An 18,445-nucleotide genomic window follows, 5' to 3' on the forward strand; every position below is an offset into this window, starting at 1 on the left:
AATCTAACGTGTACAGCGCCCACATATGAATCAGTCATGCAACCCAACAGGTAGTACGACCTGGGGGATTGCTGTTAGAGACTGTATAGACTAGCGCTACACAAGTAACAGGTTTATAGGATCAAATTTCCACCTAAAGTATCGCAGTCGTGAATCGATAATATGATGCACGCAATTAGGTATATTGTACACGGAGTTATTCTGTACTCACATTTAAAGTTCAAGTAGTTTCAACTCAGTAATCAAAAACAGTTAATCTAAATCACAGGTAAAAGTTTACCTCAGATTATTGACTTGATCTTACTATGAGAGCTGTAGTAAGTAAGCCAATTTTTTTTTCAAAACTGTATTAATGGGTGAGGATGGGTGTTGTTGAGTAGTGTTAGAGCATTCTCATAAACATTTTTCGATCCACTTTAAATGTCGACTACTGTACACGGAATAAAAATATATTGTGGTTGACAATATATTTTAATAGAATGTAAGACTTTATTTTGATGGTCCATTTGAGTATTAGTAAACAGCTTAATACATGTTGATACTGCTGCTAAACAGACATTTAACTGACTATAAGAAACTTTGCAAGTACATGTCAACTTACACTAACTCTAACCTCAACCCTAACACCAACCTAACAGTCTACTTATAATCTAATGAGAATAAGTTGGCATGTAGATGCAATATAACCTAAATTCAACAAACGGACCATCAAAATAAAATGTGACCAAATATAATATAATATAATATAATGTATAAAAAAAACAATTCTATCTATGAAATCCACAGTGCTAAAACTTGAAACAATTATACACTACAAGTAAAAAAAAAATTAGAGCCCTTACCAAAGTACATACTGCTGACTGGACTGTGTGGTTTGCCAATAACATGCCCAATACACTCATTCATGAGAGCTTGAAGACTCTGTAAAAGAAAATATTGACAATTATATATCCTAAAATAATTTATATACTGTATATAAACACAAAACAGTTTCTAAAACATGAAGGCATTGATCTCTCACCACAAAATCATCTTCTGGCAGGGCTGATATAAACGCAGCCTCGATCGCTTGAAGAAAATCAAAGCCCTGCGTCGCCCACCTACAGATTAAATCAAAACATAGCCTCGGATTACATTTGCAAACATGTTAAAAGACATAAGGTGGCAATACAAATTATTAAGAAAGAATCAAGAACATTTTCTTTGAATAGAAGCATCTCTGTGGGATAAAACACTGGCTTGGTTCCAAAACTTAGTGGGCTTCCTGAAGATATAGCATGGTAAGGAAACAGAAACACACTTCCAAAGTTCCAAAAGGTAGGCAGTATAATAACACACACTTCTACTATAACTGCATCTATTGTTCAAAGAACATGCAGTCATATTGTGCATTGATATAAGCTTGAATTAAGAATGGAAATCAAACTGACTACTTTTCAGAACAAGTTTATATGACTCCGCATGAGAAAGACTGCATGACATCCTAGTAACCCTACTTGTTTATTAACAGAGTGTACTCACCTTGGACGAGTGCCTCTTCCGCTTTCACACTTTGTGAGGACAAAGTTCATCCACTTGCGGGCAAAAGCGATGTAACGCTCTCCTATCCTTCGTCTGAACTCCCCGGACATCAACCGCACAACCTCTTTATGGTACTGTGGGATGGTGAAAGATGTGTATTATTAAAATTATTAAAAATCTTAGCTTGTTCTTGACACCATAGCTTTAAGACTTTTCCCCCCTTTTAACTTTTGTTCTGCATTGGTGAGCTCACATGGTTAAATAACATAAACACTGTAATATATATGGTTAATTAACATAGACACTGGTATATATGGTTAATTAAGGTAAACACTAGAATATATATATATGGTTAATTAAGGTAAACACTAGAATATATATGGTTAATTAATGTTAAAACTAGAATATATATGGTTAATTAAGGTAAACACTAGAATATATATGGTTAATTAAGGTAAACACTAGAATATATATGGTTAATTAATGTAAACACTAGAATATATCTGGTTAATGTAAACACTAGAATATATCTGGTTAATTAAGGTAAACACTAGAATATAAATTGGTTAATTAAGGTAAACACAAGAATATATATGGTTAATTAAGATAAACACTAGAATATATATGGTTAATTGATGTAAACACTAGTATACATGGTTAATTAATGCAAACACTAGAATATATATGGTTAATTAAGGTAAACACTAGAATATATATGGTTAATTAAGGTAAACACTAGAATATATATGGTTAATTGATGTAAACACTAGTATACATGGTTAATTAATGCAAACACTAGAATATATATGGTTAATTAATGCAAACACTAGAATATATATGGTTAATTAAGGTAAACACTAGAATATATATGGTTAATTAAGGTAAACACTAGAATATATATGGTTAATTAAGGTAAACACTAGAATATATATGGTTAATTAAGGTAAACACTAGAATATATATGGTTAATTAAGGTAAACACTAGAATATATATGGTTAATTAAGGTAAACACTAGAATATATATGGTTAATTAAGGTAAACACTAGAATATATATGGTTAATTAAGGTAAACACTAGAATATATATGGTTAATTAAGGTAAACACTAGAATATATATGGTTAATTAAGGTAAACACTAGAATATATATGGTTAATTAAGGTAAACACTAGAATATATATGGTTAATTAAGGTAAACACTAGAATATATCTGGTTAATTATTGTAAACACTAGAATATATATGGTTAATTAAGGTAGACACTAGAATATATATGGTTAATTAAGGTAGACACTAAAATATATATGGTTAATTAATGTAAACACTGGTATACATGGCTAATTAATGTAAACACTGATATACATGGCTAATTAATGTAAACACTGGAATATATATGGTTAATTGAGGTAAACACTGGAATATATATGGTTAATTAAAGTACACACTAGAATATATATATGGTTAATTAATGTAAACACTGTATACTAGGGTAATTAATGTAAACACCAAAATATATACGATTAATTAATGTGAACACTGGGATATATGGCTCATTGTAGATAACACTGGTATACATGGCTAACTAATGTAAACACTGGAATATATATGGTTTATTGAGGTAAACACTGGAATATATATGGTTAATTAAGGTTAACACTAGAATATATATATATGGTTAATGTAAACACTGGTATACAAGGGTAATTAATGTAAACACTAGAATATATATGGTTAATTAATGTAAACACTGGTATGCATGGCTAATTAATAGACAGTTCGCAAAGTGTTAAATGAATATCACAGGTTCTTTAAAATAAAATCTGCCTGAGAAATGTATTAACCAGTGAAACAAACAAAACACTATTTCTTCTGGTGCACAAATTCATGCACTTATTTTCATTCACTTCAAGTGAACTATATTAGTGGAATAAAGTAGAGAATAGCGAACAAGTTTAGGGGGCGATTTCAGATACAGCATTGGTTTTGAACAAGCCTAAAGAAGTGTTTAATTAGGGTTGGAACTACACTACAAATGGGGAATTAAGTATTTGTGTACAATTGCAAATTGTATAAAAATCAATGCACACACAAGAATGGTGGATTACCATCCTGCGTGAACAAAATATTCAATGCATTTGCCGCAAACATGCAGAATTCCACATTTGGTTTGAACCCAGCCATGTTGGCCAATCAGAATGGAGAAAATAGCGGACATGCTGATGACTGTGAAAACTGTGGTTATAGTGTCCACACTATACCCGGAGTTTTGGAAAATCTTCACCCTGGCAAGAGTTTCCAGAAAGTGTCAGTTTCTGTCAACTGACACTGCGTTTACATTTGGACAAACATTAAGCCATGGAGAAAAAATATGTCACATGATAATCTCACGTTCAGCACTTATAGAAATCATGCTTTAGGTTCAGACCTCGAAAGCAAAGTTGTATCCCTGGATCATGGCCTCTCTGTAATACTGCTGCAGCGTGGCCTTCTCCGCCTCCTCCACCTCAGCCTCAAACTCGGACATGAACATGTACTCCACACGATCAATCGCATCGTTGATCTTGATGCACAGTTGGAGAGCTTCATTCTGAAAAGAAAAAAAAAACATTCTTTAACACAGCAACTCAAACCAAATTTGCTTTGCAAACATCCGGTCTGCTAATGCACTGCTATGGTTTTTCTATACAAACACAACAATGTATCTCAAGCCTCTGGAGCAAAACGTCTCTGCACTTATTGAACCTGGGATTTCCATGTGTATTTGCAATGTCAGAGAAGATTCAAGTAAATATGTTTCCTGCATCAGCGTGAAGTGACACAGAGTGAAACCCCGGCCTGATGTGAAATGAAAGTGGGTCTCCAAAACAAGTACACAGGTTGGCTGACAACTGGACCACAGACTATTTTTGGTTCTCCTGGTTTGATCTGGTGTGCATCACCTTGAGTTGCTCCAGAGCGCAGACAATGAGCGGCTGGCTAGATGTCTGCTCTCGGCTGAGGGAGAGAAGTTCCTCCATAGATTGCTGGAAAGCTTTGCGTTGGGTTACCAAATGAGCCGACTGCATCACCACCAGCAACAGATTGTCCACCTGTTAATCATTATAAAACATATTAGAAGCTGAACATGAGCTTAAAAAATGAGTGTATAATAAATGATATATTTATTATATCATTTATACATATTATTGTGTTGAACTAAAATAAATATTTAAAAGAAAATGCACTGAACAATTTATCTGATGTTCCATATTTTGGGGCAAATTAATTAATAAATACATTTTGAAATGAATAAATATTCACAAATAAGTAATATAATATATACATTAATATAATATATAGTAATATTATATAATAGAATATAAAATACAGTAATATAATATAATATAATATAATATAATATAATATAATATAATATAATATAATATAATATAATATAATATAATATAATATAATACAGGATTATTTTTCTTTATTGTCCAAATACAGAAAATTACAAATAAAGTAATTATAAGATAAAATAACCTATAGCTTTTTAATATATTAATATTTAACAATTATTTGGCCAAAGAATGCAAAAAAAATACAGAATTAAATTATTAGAACTTTTTTATTCAGTTAAACAAAAAGAAATGCAATTTTTAAACTCATAAATATATAATATAATATAATATAATATAATATAATATAATATAATATAATATAATATAATATAATATATGTATCTTTTTTCTTTAAATACAGAACACAAATTAAAATGTTATAATTTAATATATTTAAAAAAAATTAACATACTAATTTTTCTGAAGAATTCATAATACAGTACAAAAAATACAGAATACAATTAATAGGACCTTTTTATTCTGTTAAATAAAAGCAAATACAATTTTAAATGTTTTTTTTGTCTTATTGTGCCATTCCACATTATTGGGAATTGAATAATTTATATATATATATATATATATATATATATATATATATATATATATATATATATATATATATATATATATATATATATATATATAAGAAGTCTAATTGATAAACAAAAAAATATTTAAATAGTTGAAAGCAGAATTATTAGCCCCCCTTTGAAATTCTTTTTCAAATATTTCCCAAATGATGTTTAACAGAGCAAGGAAATTTTTTCAGTATGTTTGATAATGTTTTTATTTCTATTTGTTTTATTTCTGCTAGAATTAAAGCAGTTTTAATTTTTTTTTTTAACTTTAAGGTCAAAATTATTAGCCCCTTTAAGCTTTTTTTTGATAATCTACAGAACAAACCATCATAATACAATAACTTGCCTAATTATCCTTACCTGCCTGGTAAACCTAATTAACCTAGTTAAGCCTTTAAAGGTATTTAAGCTGTATAGAAGTGTCTTGAAAATATCTAGTAAAATATTAATGACTTTTTTTAGGGCAAAGATAAAATAAATCAGTTACTAGAAATAAGTTAATAAAACTATTATGCTTAGAAATGTGTTGAATAAATCTTCAAAAAAATTGGGAAAAAATAAACAGGGGGCTAATAATTCTGACTTCAACTGTATATATGTTTATAGCCAAAATACATTAAATATGGCCATATGTATGAGCATCTGGAAGCACTGGATAACAGGCAAACAGAGGGTCATATGCCCAACTTTGTACCTTCATGGCCCTTAATGTGTCCACCGTCTCCATCTGCGGCACCAGTTTGAGCACTGTGCCGTCCCATTCAGCCCAAGCTCCATCAGCGTTCGAGTCCCCAACCCCGTGTTTGCTCATCAGCAGATAGCCCTCGTTTTCTGGGATCTCATCTGGGTCTTTAGAGCAGTCCTTTCCAGCTGCTGCATTCAACAGCTGCAAGATGACCAGCCGCTGCTCCGTCAGATCACACGGGACAAACACCTGCAGCTCCTCCAGTCCTGGGATCTGGACCTAAAAAAAAAGAACAAACAAGTTTTTTTTTTTACCGGGCAAAGTAGTGGCGCAGTAGGTAGTGCTGTCGCCTCACAGCAAGAAGGTCGCTGGGTCGAGCCTCGGCTCAGTTGGCGTTTCTGTGTGGAGTTTGCATGTTCTCCGGGTGCTCCGGTTTCCCCCACAGTCCAAAGACATGCGGTACAGGTGAATTGGGTATAGGCTAAATTGTCCATAGTGTATGAGTGTGTGAATGTGTGTGTGGATGTTTTCCAGAGATGGGTTGCAGCTGGAAGGGCATCCGCGGCATAAAAAACTTGCTAGATAAGTTGGCGGTTAATTCCGCTGTGGCGACCCCGGATTAATAAAGGGACTAAGCCGACAAGAAAATGAATGAATGAGTTATGAAGTTATTTACCACATGTACAGTTGAAGTCAAATTTATCAGTCTGTGAATTTTTATTTCTTTCAAATATTTCCCAAATTCTGTTTAATAGAGCAAGGGATTTTTCACAGTGTTTCCTATAATATTTTTCTTCTGGAGAAAGTCTTGTTTGTTTTATCTCACCTAGAATAAAAGCAGCTTAAATTTTTAAAAACATTTTAAGATCAATAACAACAACTCTATTAAGCAATTTATTTTTTTCGACTGTCTACAGAAAAAAAACATTTATACAATGACTTGCCTAATTACATTAACTTGCTTAATTAACCTAGTTAAGCCTTTGAATTTCACTTTAAGCTGAATAAGAGCATCTTGAAAAATATCTAGTGATATAATATATCTAGTGAAATTATGAATTGTCATAGTGGCAAAAATAAAATAAATCAGTTATTAGAAATGAGTTTTACAACTATTATGTCCAGAAAAATCTTCTTTCAGTTAAACAGAAATTGGACAAAAAGAAATACAGGAGAGCTAATAATTCGGTAGAGCTAATATTTCTGATTTCAACTGTACATAACAGCCTTTTGATTAAATGTAGAGGAAAGTTACTTTGACGTAATTCTTGTTCTTCAGTGCTTGGAGGAGAGAAGAAACTCCACTGGTCAAGCTGAATTCAGCAGCAATCTCCAGATCCTAGTGGGAGTAAAGCAAAGTGTTAAAAAAATGCAATTTGCAATTTACCACAGCCAAAATAAATATGAGAGAGACTGCATCAGACATGTTTCAATCCTGATTTTGTACCTATTATTGCATTATTTCTGTTTTTTTTTTTTTATAATTTAACTTTCCATTGGGTGAATATTGAGCTTTGTTGCATATGGTTCTAAATATGAAATATTTAATAAATCAAGAATAAGAATGAAAAAAATTTAAATGGGTGCGAAGACAGATGGAATTGGGTTATGAACTCACCTTACGCAGCATCTTGGCAAAGCCCAGCGCTTTAGATGCTCTTTCTCTAGCTTCATGAAAGAGCTCTTTGAGCGAACGACTCGTCTCAATCACTGAACGCCTACAGGGAAAGAATTAGTTAAAACAAATAAAATTAAACAAATCTCTTATGCTCAAAAATGAGCACATCAACATTCGGAAATATAATTAAGAAAAACATTTATTATATGTAGCGCTGGGCAAAAAATTAATCATCCAAATATATATAATACACATGCATGTATATATTTGAGAAATGTTTATTTGTATTTATATATAAAATATATACACATATGATACATATTATATTTAGATTTAAATATCTCTGTAACAAAAATTGTGATGTATAGTTTTGTTTCTATGAATGTATCATATATTATATGTGTGTGTATTGTATATTTATTATGTCAAAACAAACTTTTATTTTAGCTGTGAATAATCCAGATTAATCTTTGCATAGTATGAATTACATTTTACATTATGTCCAAATTTTCAGGATCATTACTCAGTGTCACTTGATTCTTCAGAAATCCCTCTGATATGATGATTTGGTGCTTAAACAGAATTAAGTGTTTTGAATTTTAGCTAAATCTGTGGCACTTTTTTAGGATTCATAGATTATCATTGATTAAATCTCAAAAGAACAGCGTTATTTAATCAGCATCTACAGTCCACATTTAATAAATTAAAGATTCTTGATTAATACAATTATTTTCTTTCAAAAACAATTACTGAAATCACACCTTTGGATAGTACATATATCTTTATCTACCGCTCCTATGTCCACACACTAGACAAGTCACTTGTTGGGGAAACTATTTCTGGTGGAGATATTAACAGTTGTATTTGAAAGGTGTGATGTTTGGCACTAACAACAATATTACATGAGAAGCATTTAAGTTGTAATTAGCCAGATAAATGCTGAACGGCCTTTGATCATTCTAGCACAATGCGTTTTGATACAAATGACTCCTCATTAAGTGTTCTCTCAGACACACCTGATCTCATCTGAAGCGGTGCTCTCTTCTGCACACTCCCAGAACTCATTGCCACTCTTCTGAAGGCCAGCATCCAGAAACTCTCCAGTGGACTTTAGCAGCATGCCAGCAATGTCACTGGAAAACACATGTAGTTTCATTAAAACTTCATAGAGCACTCATTTAAATAGTAAAATATTAAATACTATAAGACTTCTTAACTTCCTTATTCCTTAATATATATATATATATATATATATATATATATATATATATATATATATATATTTATGCAACAGTTCTGTCTGTTTTTTTTAATCTGATTGGCTGATAGCTGTGCAATATTTTGCCAGTAACATCACACAAAGGCCTCTTCACCCTTCACTGTGTATTACTCTGCCCACATACAGCCAGCAACAAGCAGAGACGCTACAGTTTGACAAATATTACTGTTGTTAGACAACAAAATGCACTTTTAAAGCTTTAGTCAAGAATGTAGTTGTTTAGATTGCAACTTTGCAGTTTATTTTTAAGAATAGTGCCTATTTTAAAATATGTTCAATTTCTGATACAGCTCGTCGGCGGCCAAAGACGGTTGACGTTGTCTATCCACAAGATGGTGCCTTGACTATATAATATGCCCCTGCTTGTGTTTTCCTGAGCGCGAATAAGAGGAACATAAACCCCTCACTGCCAACTAGCGTTTCAGATATGTTATTACAGAACCATGCTTAAGAAGCTGAAAAATGGAAGAGTCATGGTTTTTAAGGTGGACCGGATAGAGTCAATAAGAAGCTGCGAATAAGAAGCTGGATTCAGCCTCGTTCCTTCTTATCGCAAACAAAGCAGCAGTCTGGTAAGTTAGTGATTGCTGTTTTTTTTCAAGGTTAATTATTGTGATATTGTAACAGTCGCTTAATGTTTGATATGCATTGTGTTAAATGTCCCCTTTAGGAGGACTATTTCTGTGGTTGTTTTACCTTTGAGATGTAAGCACACATGTATGGCAGCTCAGTTCAGTTCAGCGAGATTTGAGGAAAAGTGTGATGGTCGCTCTACCACTGTATCATTATTTTATTTAAATAACGTAACATTTTATTTTGCGACGGATGTTTGAGTGTATTTTTCTTTTCCTTTTGCCTACGCATTGCCATATACAGGCATGTATTTAGTCGACAGCAATTGGGAGAAACGCATGAAGGCCAATAAGAACAGCGAAATAGTTTCAGTCTCCTTTTTTTTTTATTCCATAAAGTCTCCCGGTAAACGATGCGACACATGGCACCAATCACAAATACAGACGGCAACAGAGAAATACTGTAGACTGGAAGGAGAAATCTCTGTAGACGGATGGCATTTCATGTCACGTTCAGCCTTATAATCTTAAAATGTGAGCAAAATTCAGCTGTCTTGTCATCACCTTAAGGGGATCACACACCAGAAGCCCCGTTTCACATTACGCTATAGAGAATCAATCAAATACTAGCTCTAAAGTGACGTTGGTGAATTAGTAACGGCTAATCCATCCACCAAGTAACCAATGCCAATGAAGTTACCATATACGTTCTTCAGTCGATAAATAATAACATAGTAAGTATTTTACCTTTAACCAGAGGTGTTCAAACTCAGTCCTGGAGGGCCGGTGTCCTGCATATTTTAGTTCCAACCCCAATTAAACACACCTGAACCAGCTAATCAAGCTCTTTCTAGGTATACTAGAAACTTCCAGGGAGTTGTGTTAAAGCAAGTTAGGGTTAACTATGGACACCGGCCCTCCAGAACCAAGTTTGAACATCCTTGCCTTAATAAATTCCCAAAATTGCCCAAATACCCATAGACACACAATAGACAAAAAAAAAAATGAGTTTCAACAAAAATATTTGGGCAGCAAATTTGTGAAGTTTCTCCTCAATAGGCAAGCTAAAAATCTTCTTCATACATTCTAGCTACTTGCTGTCAAGTCCCATTTTAAATAGTGAATTATTATATGAAGGAGTATGTTGACTCTAAACAGTTTTTTTTTTTTTTTTTTTTTGAATTTATGTCTGTAATTCCTCTAGTAGAACAGAAACCAAATACATTGTATAATACTTCAACATTTATTTGTCATTTGTCCTTTATACAGCAAGCGCACAGATTGAAAATACCAACCAGAAGAGCTTCCCAGACTGGGCTTCTCCGCCTCGGATGTATGGAGTGATGACTTTGGTAAAGTTCCATTCCTCCTCCAGCAGGTTCTTCAGGCTGTGGGATGCTTGAGGAAGCTGCTGTAACATCTGGATCCAGCTGCGCATGTAGTCAAAGTACACCTGTGTGAACACAGACACACCGAAGATTTACTGTCTGTCTATTCAGATCACTGCTGTTCGTGAGGGAGAAATACCGGGATTTGTCCAACTGCTTTTACAGCTGAAGTATAAATCTTATTTTTACAGATTTGCTTAAAACTTTGATCGCTAATATTTCATCAGAAGTTATTTTCTCTAATTACTCGCATGCAAAAAAAAAAAAACTAAACGTTAAAAAGCACACAGCTGGGCAAATAAAAATATCTTGGCAGTGAAACACAAAGCACCCACTGAGTCACAAATACACTGTAACAATCTTATAGTAAGCAATGTCATAATTTGTGAATATTCATGAATTGAATATTCATCTTTATTTCTATGTGTTTTACAATGTAGATTGTGTTAAATCAGCTTAACATGGAAGTTCTAGTATATTGAAACTGTGTCAGTCCAGTTTTCAGAGTTGAAGTTCAGTTTAGTGAGGTTTAATTTTCACTGCTGAGAGTCCAAACACTGAAGAGCAAATCCATCTATGCGCAGTTCCACAAGTTCCAAACCAAGTTAGCCAGTGGTGACAGTGGTAAGGAACAAACTTCACCAATTAACGAAAGTAAAGGAAAAAAATAATAATTATCATGAGGAATTGTGTATTGTTTTTAAGTCTTCTTTTCCTGATTAGAGAATTTAATTTATGGATTTTGCTGTAAAAATGTCAAAAGGCCCACTCACACTGCAATTTTTTACAATCCTGAACGATTGTAGCATGTCAGACTGCACGAACATGGCTCCCATGTCACACTGTAAGATCTCAGCTGTCATAAAATCAGACTTAGCGAAGACGCGGCAAACACGAAAGAAAACTCCCACGGAGTTTGACGTCATCCACCCATGACACTTTCATCATCCCGTGTTCTGAAATGATTACTCACAACGAACATAAACAATATGTAGCAGCAATTTTGCACACACCACTCCTCAATAATAAAACCAGGAAGAAAAAAACTGTTTTGACATTCCACCGTGGTCATTTGAATTGTCGCATGAATCGCGTCATCAAATTTGTGGCTCCTATTGGTTATTGGATTGACGCTCATCACAGCTGTTGTCACACTGCAGGAAAGTGCCTGAAATCTTCTGACACTGCCAGATCTTCACCAGAGGAAAAAATCTGATCACAACAGGCACTAAGCGGCTGTCAGTGAACATGTCAAACCAGCGATTAAAGATTTTAGGCTAGGATTTCAGAAATCTTTTAGGATTTCTTAAATGTCACAAATGACAGAATCGTGGCTGAAATCTCACAGTGTGGGCAGGGCTTAACAGCTGTTGTGAATTGTCTGTCTTTGCTATAAAAAAAACTTTTATTTATTAAAAAACAGGCTTTATTGAGACTTTGAGATGTATTGTTGGTCATTGGATAGATGTCGGTCCAATTGAATAGCTTTACTTGGATAAAGCAAAATTACGACCAGTTCAAAATGATTTATGACCTACAACACATTATTTCAGGAAAGTTAAGACTTTTTAAGGGCCAAAATTTATTATAATTTTTTTTTTAAATGTTAGACTTAAGACCCAGCGGACACCCCGTTTATTAGAGTATATACTGGAATCAGAGAGTGAAACTCAATACCTTTTAAGACCTTTTTTAAGACTTTTCCATACATTTTAAAACTTTAGGTTTCAACTGAAAAGACTAGCGGGATTTTAACTTGCAGTATGTTTGCTAAATATTAATGTAAGAAACTAATCTAAAACATTGAATAAAATACTGAATAAAAATCTATTTAATCAGAATAGGTAATTCTGAAGAGCATAAAATCACCAAGAGGCGACACTCTTGTGCAATTTTGGGAAACAGCGGCCATTTTGGAATGAAAACTCTAATAGAACACCATATTATAAGTCTGTAAAAGAAGCGATTGAAAGTGCTGATGATTGTAATATTAAGTGCTGTGTTATCGTCTTTCTAGCTTGTATCTCAGCTTTAATGTGCTTTTTTAATTAATAAATAAACTAAGCAGCTGCTTGCCATCGCAACAGCAATAAGATCCAATGGACAGCCGATCGCTTTCACTCCAAAATGGCGGAATCAGGGGTTGTTGCTGGGTGCTTCTGTTGCAATGGAATGTTCTATTGAGTTACTTATGTAAACAAAGCTATATGATGTCAAATCAAGTAGTAGGATTTCACTGATTTGATAAACTACACCATTCTGATATTCGCAGATTTAATTCAGGCACACTTTAGCATAAAACAATACACTGTATAATCAAAAATGATATAAAATTGATTACCTTGCAAAATAGCATTTAAGACGTTTTAATACTTTAAGGAACTTAAATTTCTCGACTTGCTCTAAAAGGTAAAAAAACTCATCTTTTGCTCAGAAAACAGTGAATTAAACAGGACACAATCTAATAAATGAAAACAGAAAAACAATGACATTTAAAGCCACATATATTACACATTTAAGGTTTAGATGCATAAAAATCTCTTTCAAAACACTAACTTCATGTAAGTTGAATAAGATTACAACAGAAGTCAGATCTCACCTCCAGCATTTTATGGAGATCCTCCTCAAACTCGTCAATGTTGGCATTGGTCTGCAGCCCCTGATGGTCAGTGACGACGCCACGCAGCATGAACTGGTAGTACTGTTTCATTAGGAGCCCTCCTTTAAGAACCTCTTTACACTCGCGCACCAACTACAATACACACAAACCAGCCATCTCAATAACACCGTGAGAATCAATTAAAAGGACTTCATCCGTGTTTAATTTTTCACACAAATTTAAATAAAAAATATTTTAATGAAAGCAAATCTGTATCTTATTTGGCTTTACTAATTGTTTGATATCAACTGTAATACGCATTAATCTCTATATACCAAAAAAGTTCCGACCTGTGCCGAAGAACTGATGACCTGCTGATTATACATGATTCAAGTGCACAAATGAAGGGAAAAATTAAAGTCCCAGTGAATTGGAAATTGCTGAAACTTTTAGTATTTTGATGTTCCTTAAATTGAAAAGGAATATTGAGTAGGGTGCAGGGCTTTATTTTTTGTATCATTCACTGGGTTTCCTCCAGGTGCCTCCACAGTCCAAAGATATGCGGATATAGGTGAATTGAGCAAGTTAAAATTGGCCATAGTGTATGTGTGTAAATGAGTGTTCATGTGTGCAAGCACTGACCTGTTTGATGCTGAGCAGGGATGGTTCTCCTGCAGGCCTTTGCTCAAGGCGCAGTTTGAGGCACTCGTGAATAACGTTTAGCAGCACACGGCAAAGCACCAGGAAAGCTGGTCGGAATGAGGGCAGGTCCATGTCCATCAGCTCCTGCCATGATACCCGTCCCGACTCTGCCTCCTCTTCTACTGGACCGGAAAAGTGACGAGAAAGCTCTGGAAGGTAGTCAGAGTGCTGCAAAGAATAACCCGGGACCGCTGGCAACTAACAAAAACAATGGAAATACGGACATGGGAATTTAATGCATGATTCTGGTTATTAACATAGAGCAGAACAAAAGACAACTGGCTTTATGAATAATGTGACCAATAAGACTTTCATTTTGCGGTGTTAACACAGAAGGTGAGTTTTTAAAGAGTCAATAGATGCTGTAATTAATATCAGTAATTAAATAGTTAAGCCAGGTAATGTGAAAGTACAAAAAATTAAATAAAAACAAACTATAAAAGTTGTCCACACAACCTGTGTAATATTGTTGTATGAGAACTATGACTATGATGTCATAACCAAACACTAATACTAATAATAATAATAGCACTACTTTTCATGTTCATAAGAGATATAGTGATGTTTGACTTCAGAGAAAACAGATCCAATATTGTGAAAGAGCCTTTAGACTGGGGCTGTACAATTAATCAGAATCGAATCGCAATTGTGATTTGAAACGTAACGATTTGTTAAAATCGCAAGAGTCTGCGATATGAAATGTGTATGTATTATTTAATTTCCCCCACCCAGAGCAAATGCGTGACGCCAATTAAGTGAGCACACTTTTTTTCTGGCCAATCAGAATTGCACCCACAAAAAACAAACAAACAGGAAAGTGCAGACAAGTGGGATGATCTCGTTTGCTGCTTTAAAAGCATTAATAGACAAATTAATATTAAAGAAAAACAGGAAATCAGTAATATGGGAATATCTTGGTTTTAAAGTCACAGACACCAAACAAAACATGCAACTTGTAAGAGCTGTCGTAGAATTGTTGCCACAGCACGAGGAAATGAAAAAGCACCAAGCATATGAGGAGCGCCTTGCTAAAAGTCAACTGAAAGTATAGCCTGTCGCACTCAATCTAGTAGCAAGCAACAGCAAAGTACATTTTCAGAATTGTTCTGTATTTTTATATTTATTTATTCATTCATTTGTTTTTATAATAAGCTACACTATCTACCTTTAATTTCAGTTTAACTTGTTTAAAGAGAGGTAAGGTAATTGTATTGGTATTTACTACTTGCTCTTGTGAAAAATAACTGTTTCATTTCTGAATATTTACAAACAAATTAGAATTAATGTTGAACACTCACTGCATTTTAGCAGTACGAAACTACAATACAGATTATTGAGCTGAAGCTTGACTATAAGATTAAATCGCAAATCAAAATTGCAATATCTGTCAGAAAAAAATTATGCAATTAGATATTTTCCCAAATCCCAAAGCCCTACTTCAGACCCTACTCTGAACACTTAACTAATTTAGTATCCGTAAAAATGTCCCAATAACTAAAAGCATTCCCAGACCACAATAAGAAGGAAGCTAATAGTAATAGGAACTGTGAAAATGTTCCAGTAATGTGTACTGTGATCCCCTTTAGATCCTACTCTGAAGAACACTCATTTAGAATCCTCAAAAATGTCCCAATAACTAAAAGCATTCCCAGTTCACAAGCAGTTACATGGCCAATAGTTATAAGAACTATGGAAATGTTCAAGTAATGTGTACTGTAATCCTCCTTATTAGATCCTACTCTAAAGAACACCAATTTAGAATCCCTAAAAGGTTCCTATAACTAAAAGCATTCCCAGTTCAGAAGCAGTTACATGACCAATAGTTATAAGAACTATGGAAATGTTCGAGCAATGTGTACTGTAATCCTCTTTAGATCCTACTTTAAAGAACACCAATTTAGAATTCCCTTTAACTAAAGCATTCCCAGTTTATAACAAGCAGGTACATGAATAATAGTTAAAGGAACTATGAAAATGTTCCATTACTGCTGAAGCCCCTCTGGTGAGAAGACTTATGCCTTAAAAGAATTTAAAATTTACATGGAGCATCTTTAAAATCCATTTAAATTTGACAAGGCTTACAAAAATGCATGCAAATCTTCAATTTGATTATGGCATGTAATATTAATTTCAACTGGCTGTCAAATTTTCACTGGTTAATCGGGTCTACTGGCATATAGCCCAAGCTTACAGTTAAACAGCTCATTTTGACCTTTATGGAACTTAATGCTCCATAAAGGTCAAAATTACATGGAGGATCAACCTGTACAAGTCCCCTTTTGTGCTCCAAAGAAAAAAAAAATTCACACAGGTCTGGAACAAAATGAGGGTATGGCATTGATGAAATTATCCACATCTTGGAGAGAACTTATCCTTTAAATCTTTCTCTTTCATTGCCATGATCCCAAATTGGAACGTTTGCCCCGATATTCCACATATTCAGAAGCAAATTTTCAGCTAACACACAGAAGCTCCACAGTTGCTCTCTCACCTCTTGAGCTGGCATGTGACTCAACAGAGCAGTTCTGGCCCTCTGCAGAGAGCGGTCCATCAGCTTGTGCAGTCTGAGGATCAATTTACGCAGTCCCATCTGTTTAAGTGCCTTATCCACAAACGGCCTGTATATGGCAGTAGGACAGTAGCAGGTCTCGTTGTCCCGAGGGAGGAACTCCTCCTCTGACATAAGGCGTGAAAAATTTGGCGGGGAGCAGGCCGACTGCTCACCGTCACTGGTTGCCTCACTTAAAGTCCTTTCTTCCCCATCGTTTTCGGCAGTAAAGGTAGTGGTGGACTCTGATTCATCCTCATCCACCTCATCATCCTCATTGCCTCGAGAGCAGCGAGGTGATGGAATCTCAAAGATGGGCCAGCCGATGCGGGAAAGGTCCCTGAGGCCCAGCACGGTGCCCATCACGCGCAGTTTCTGGTTCAGGTCCTGAGTGATGTTGAGCCATAAGCAGAGCGCCTGCACCCTGCCCTGGAAGTCCCGAGCTGCATACTTCTCATAGTCCTTCTGCAAGGTTTGCAGAGAAGGGTACAAAGCCTCCACCGACTCTAACAGCGACATGACCCGTTTTACCTGATCGAAAGCTACTCGCTGCCTTTGCAGGTGGTTGCGGCACTCCAGCCCTGAAGAAAAAGGAGCAGCGGCATCAATTTCCTGCCAGGACGCGGAACATGTGCTAAAGCTAAATGGATCGTCCATGCAATTAGTTTCACCAGGACAGGAGTTGCTCTCCTCAACAGAGGCGCCACTCTCGAGTCCACACAGGCTACTGTAGTCCACTTTGAAGTGCAAAACCTCGCTGATGATGTCAGGTATGTGTTGTCGAGCGGTGAACAGGTACAGGTCCTGGTCATTAACACTACGGCGAGCGTGCCAGGCCTGCAGCTCCAGCCAGATGACCTCGTTGTTCTGCTCCATATAAGCGGTGTTCTCCAGACCTCGCTGCTCCTTCTCCTTCTTCTTGGATGACATGGAGGTGAGTTTAAGCAGCAACCGCAGGGTCTCGAAGAACTTAAGGCGGTCTGCAGGACAGTCTGTGCGCGAAGTTTGCCGATGGGTGCGAACGGGGATCATGCCCAGACTCAGGTAGGGCTTGCGGGGATCCATGTTTCTGGAGCCGATGGTACTGGACTTGGAAACAGGATCCAGCATAAAGGCGCCTTCAAACTTCTTCTTGACGTCCCGCTCGCTGGATCGCTGGTTGAAGCGCTGCTTCTTTTCCTGCTTGTAGCTGTGCTCTTCAGGAGGTTCGGCTGATCTGGCTCCCTCACGCTCACGCTGAGACAAGGGGCTGGATGAACACGACTTCTCTGTTGGTGAAAGAGACAAAAGTCAGTGACAGATAACAAATAAATTTAAAAAAATGGCTGCACAAAACTGGAAAAATCTGACATTGCAATTCACAGGTCCCTAAATAATCACAGGGATTCTAGAATAGCCCTCAAAATGTGAAATCCACAAAGTAGTCCGCTTTGTTTTTGACAATTATTATAGTTGTTTTAAAGCTGTAAAACCCTTCACTACACACTTTACTCTCGTAACTTCTCTGATCCTTAAGCACAGTGTTTCTCAACCACATTCCTGGAGGACCATCAACACTGCATATTTTGCTGTTACAA

The 18,445-nt window shown here is 35.3% G+C and overlaps 1 protein-coding gene across 15 annotated transcripts in view; it reads right to left on the minus strand.

The window, feature by feature from the left end:
* Positions 1-18,445, minus strand: part of map3k4 (mitogen-activated protein kinase kinase kinase 4) — a 57,161-nt gene that overhangs the window by 19,466 nt on the left and 19,250 nt on the right. For all 15 annotated transcript variants that reach the window (XR_012388830.1, XR_012388829.1, XR_012388831.1 and 12 more), the window contains exons 3-15: positions 16,812-18,136; positions 14,261-14,518; positions 13,619-13,771; positions 10,927-11,084; positions 8,797-8,913; positions 7,781-7,880; positions 7,418-7,501; positions 6,172-6,441; positions 4,459-4,608; positions 3,945-4,106; positions 1,522-1,655; positions 1,022-1,100; positions 843-921 (exon numbers count right to left, since the gene is read on the minus strand). Coding sequence is in view for 12 of the 15 variants with exons in the window: in XM_021480882.2 (XP_021336557.1) it covers positions 843-921; positions 1,022-1,100; positions 1,522-1,655; positions 3,945-4,106; positions 4,459-4,608; positions 6,172-6,441; positions 7,418-7,501; positions 7,781-7,880; positions 8,797-8,913; positions 10,927-11,084; positions 13,619-13,771; positions 14,261-14,518; positions 16,812-18,136 (3,069 nt within the window). In the remaining 3 variants the exon portion in view is untranslated. The remainder of the gene's footprint in view (positions 1-842; positions 922-1,021; positions 1,101-1,521; positions 1,656-3,944; positions 4,107-4,458; positions 4,609-6,171; positions 6,442-7,417; positions 7,502-7,780; positions 7,881-8,796; positions 8,914-10,926; positions 11,085-13,618; positions 13,772-14,260; positions 14,519-16,811; positions 18,137-18,445) is intronic.

Source organism: Danio rerio, chromosome 13 (genome assembly GCF_049306965.1).
Source record: "Danio rerio strain Tuebingen ecotype United States chromosome 13, GRCz12tu, whole genome shotgun sequence".
Taxonomy (NCBI): Eukaryota; Metazoa; Chordata; class Actinopteri; order Cypriniformes; family Danionidae; genus Danio; species Danio rerio.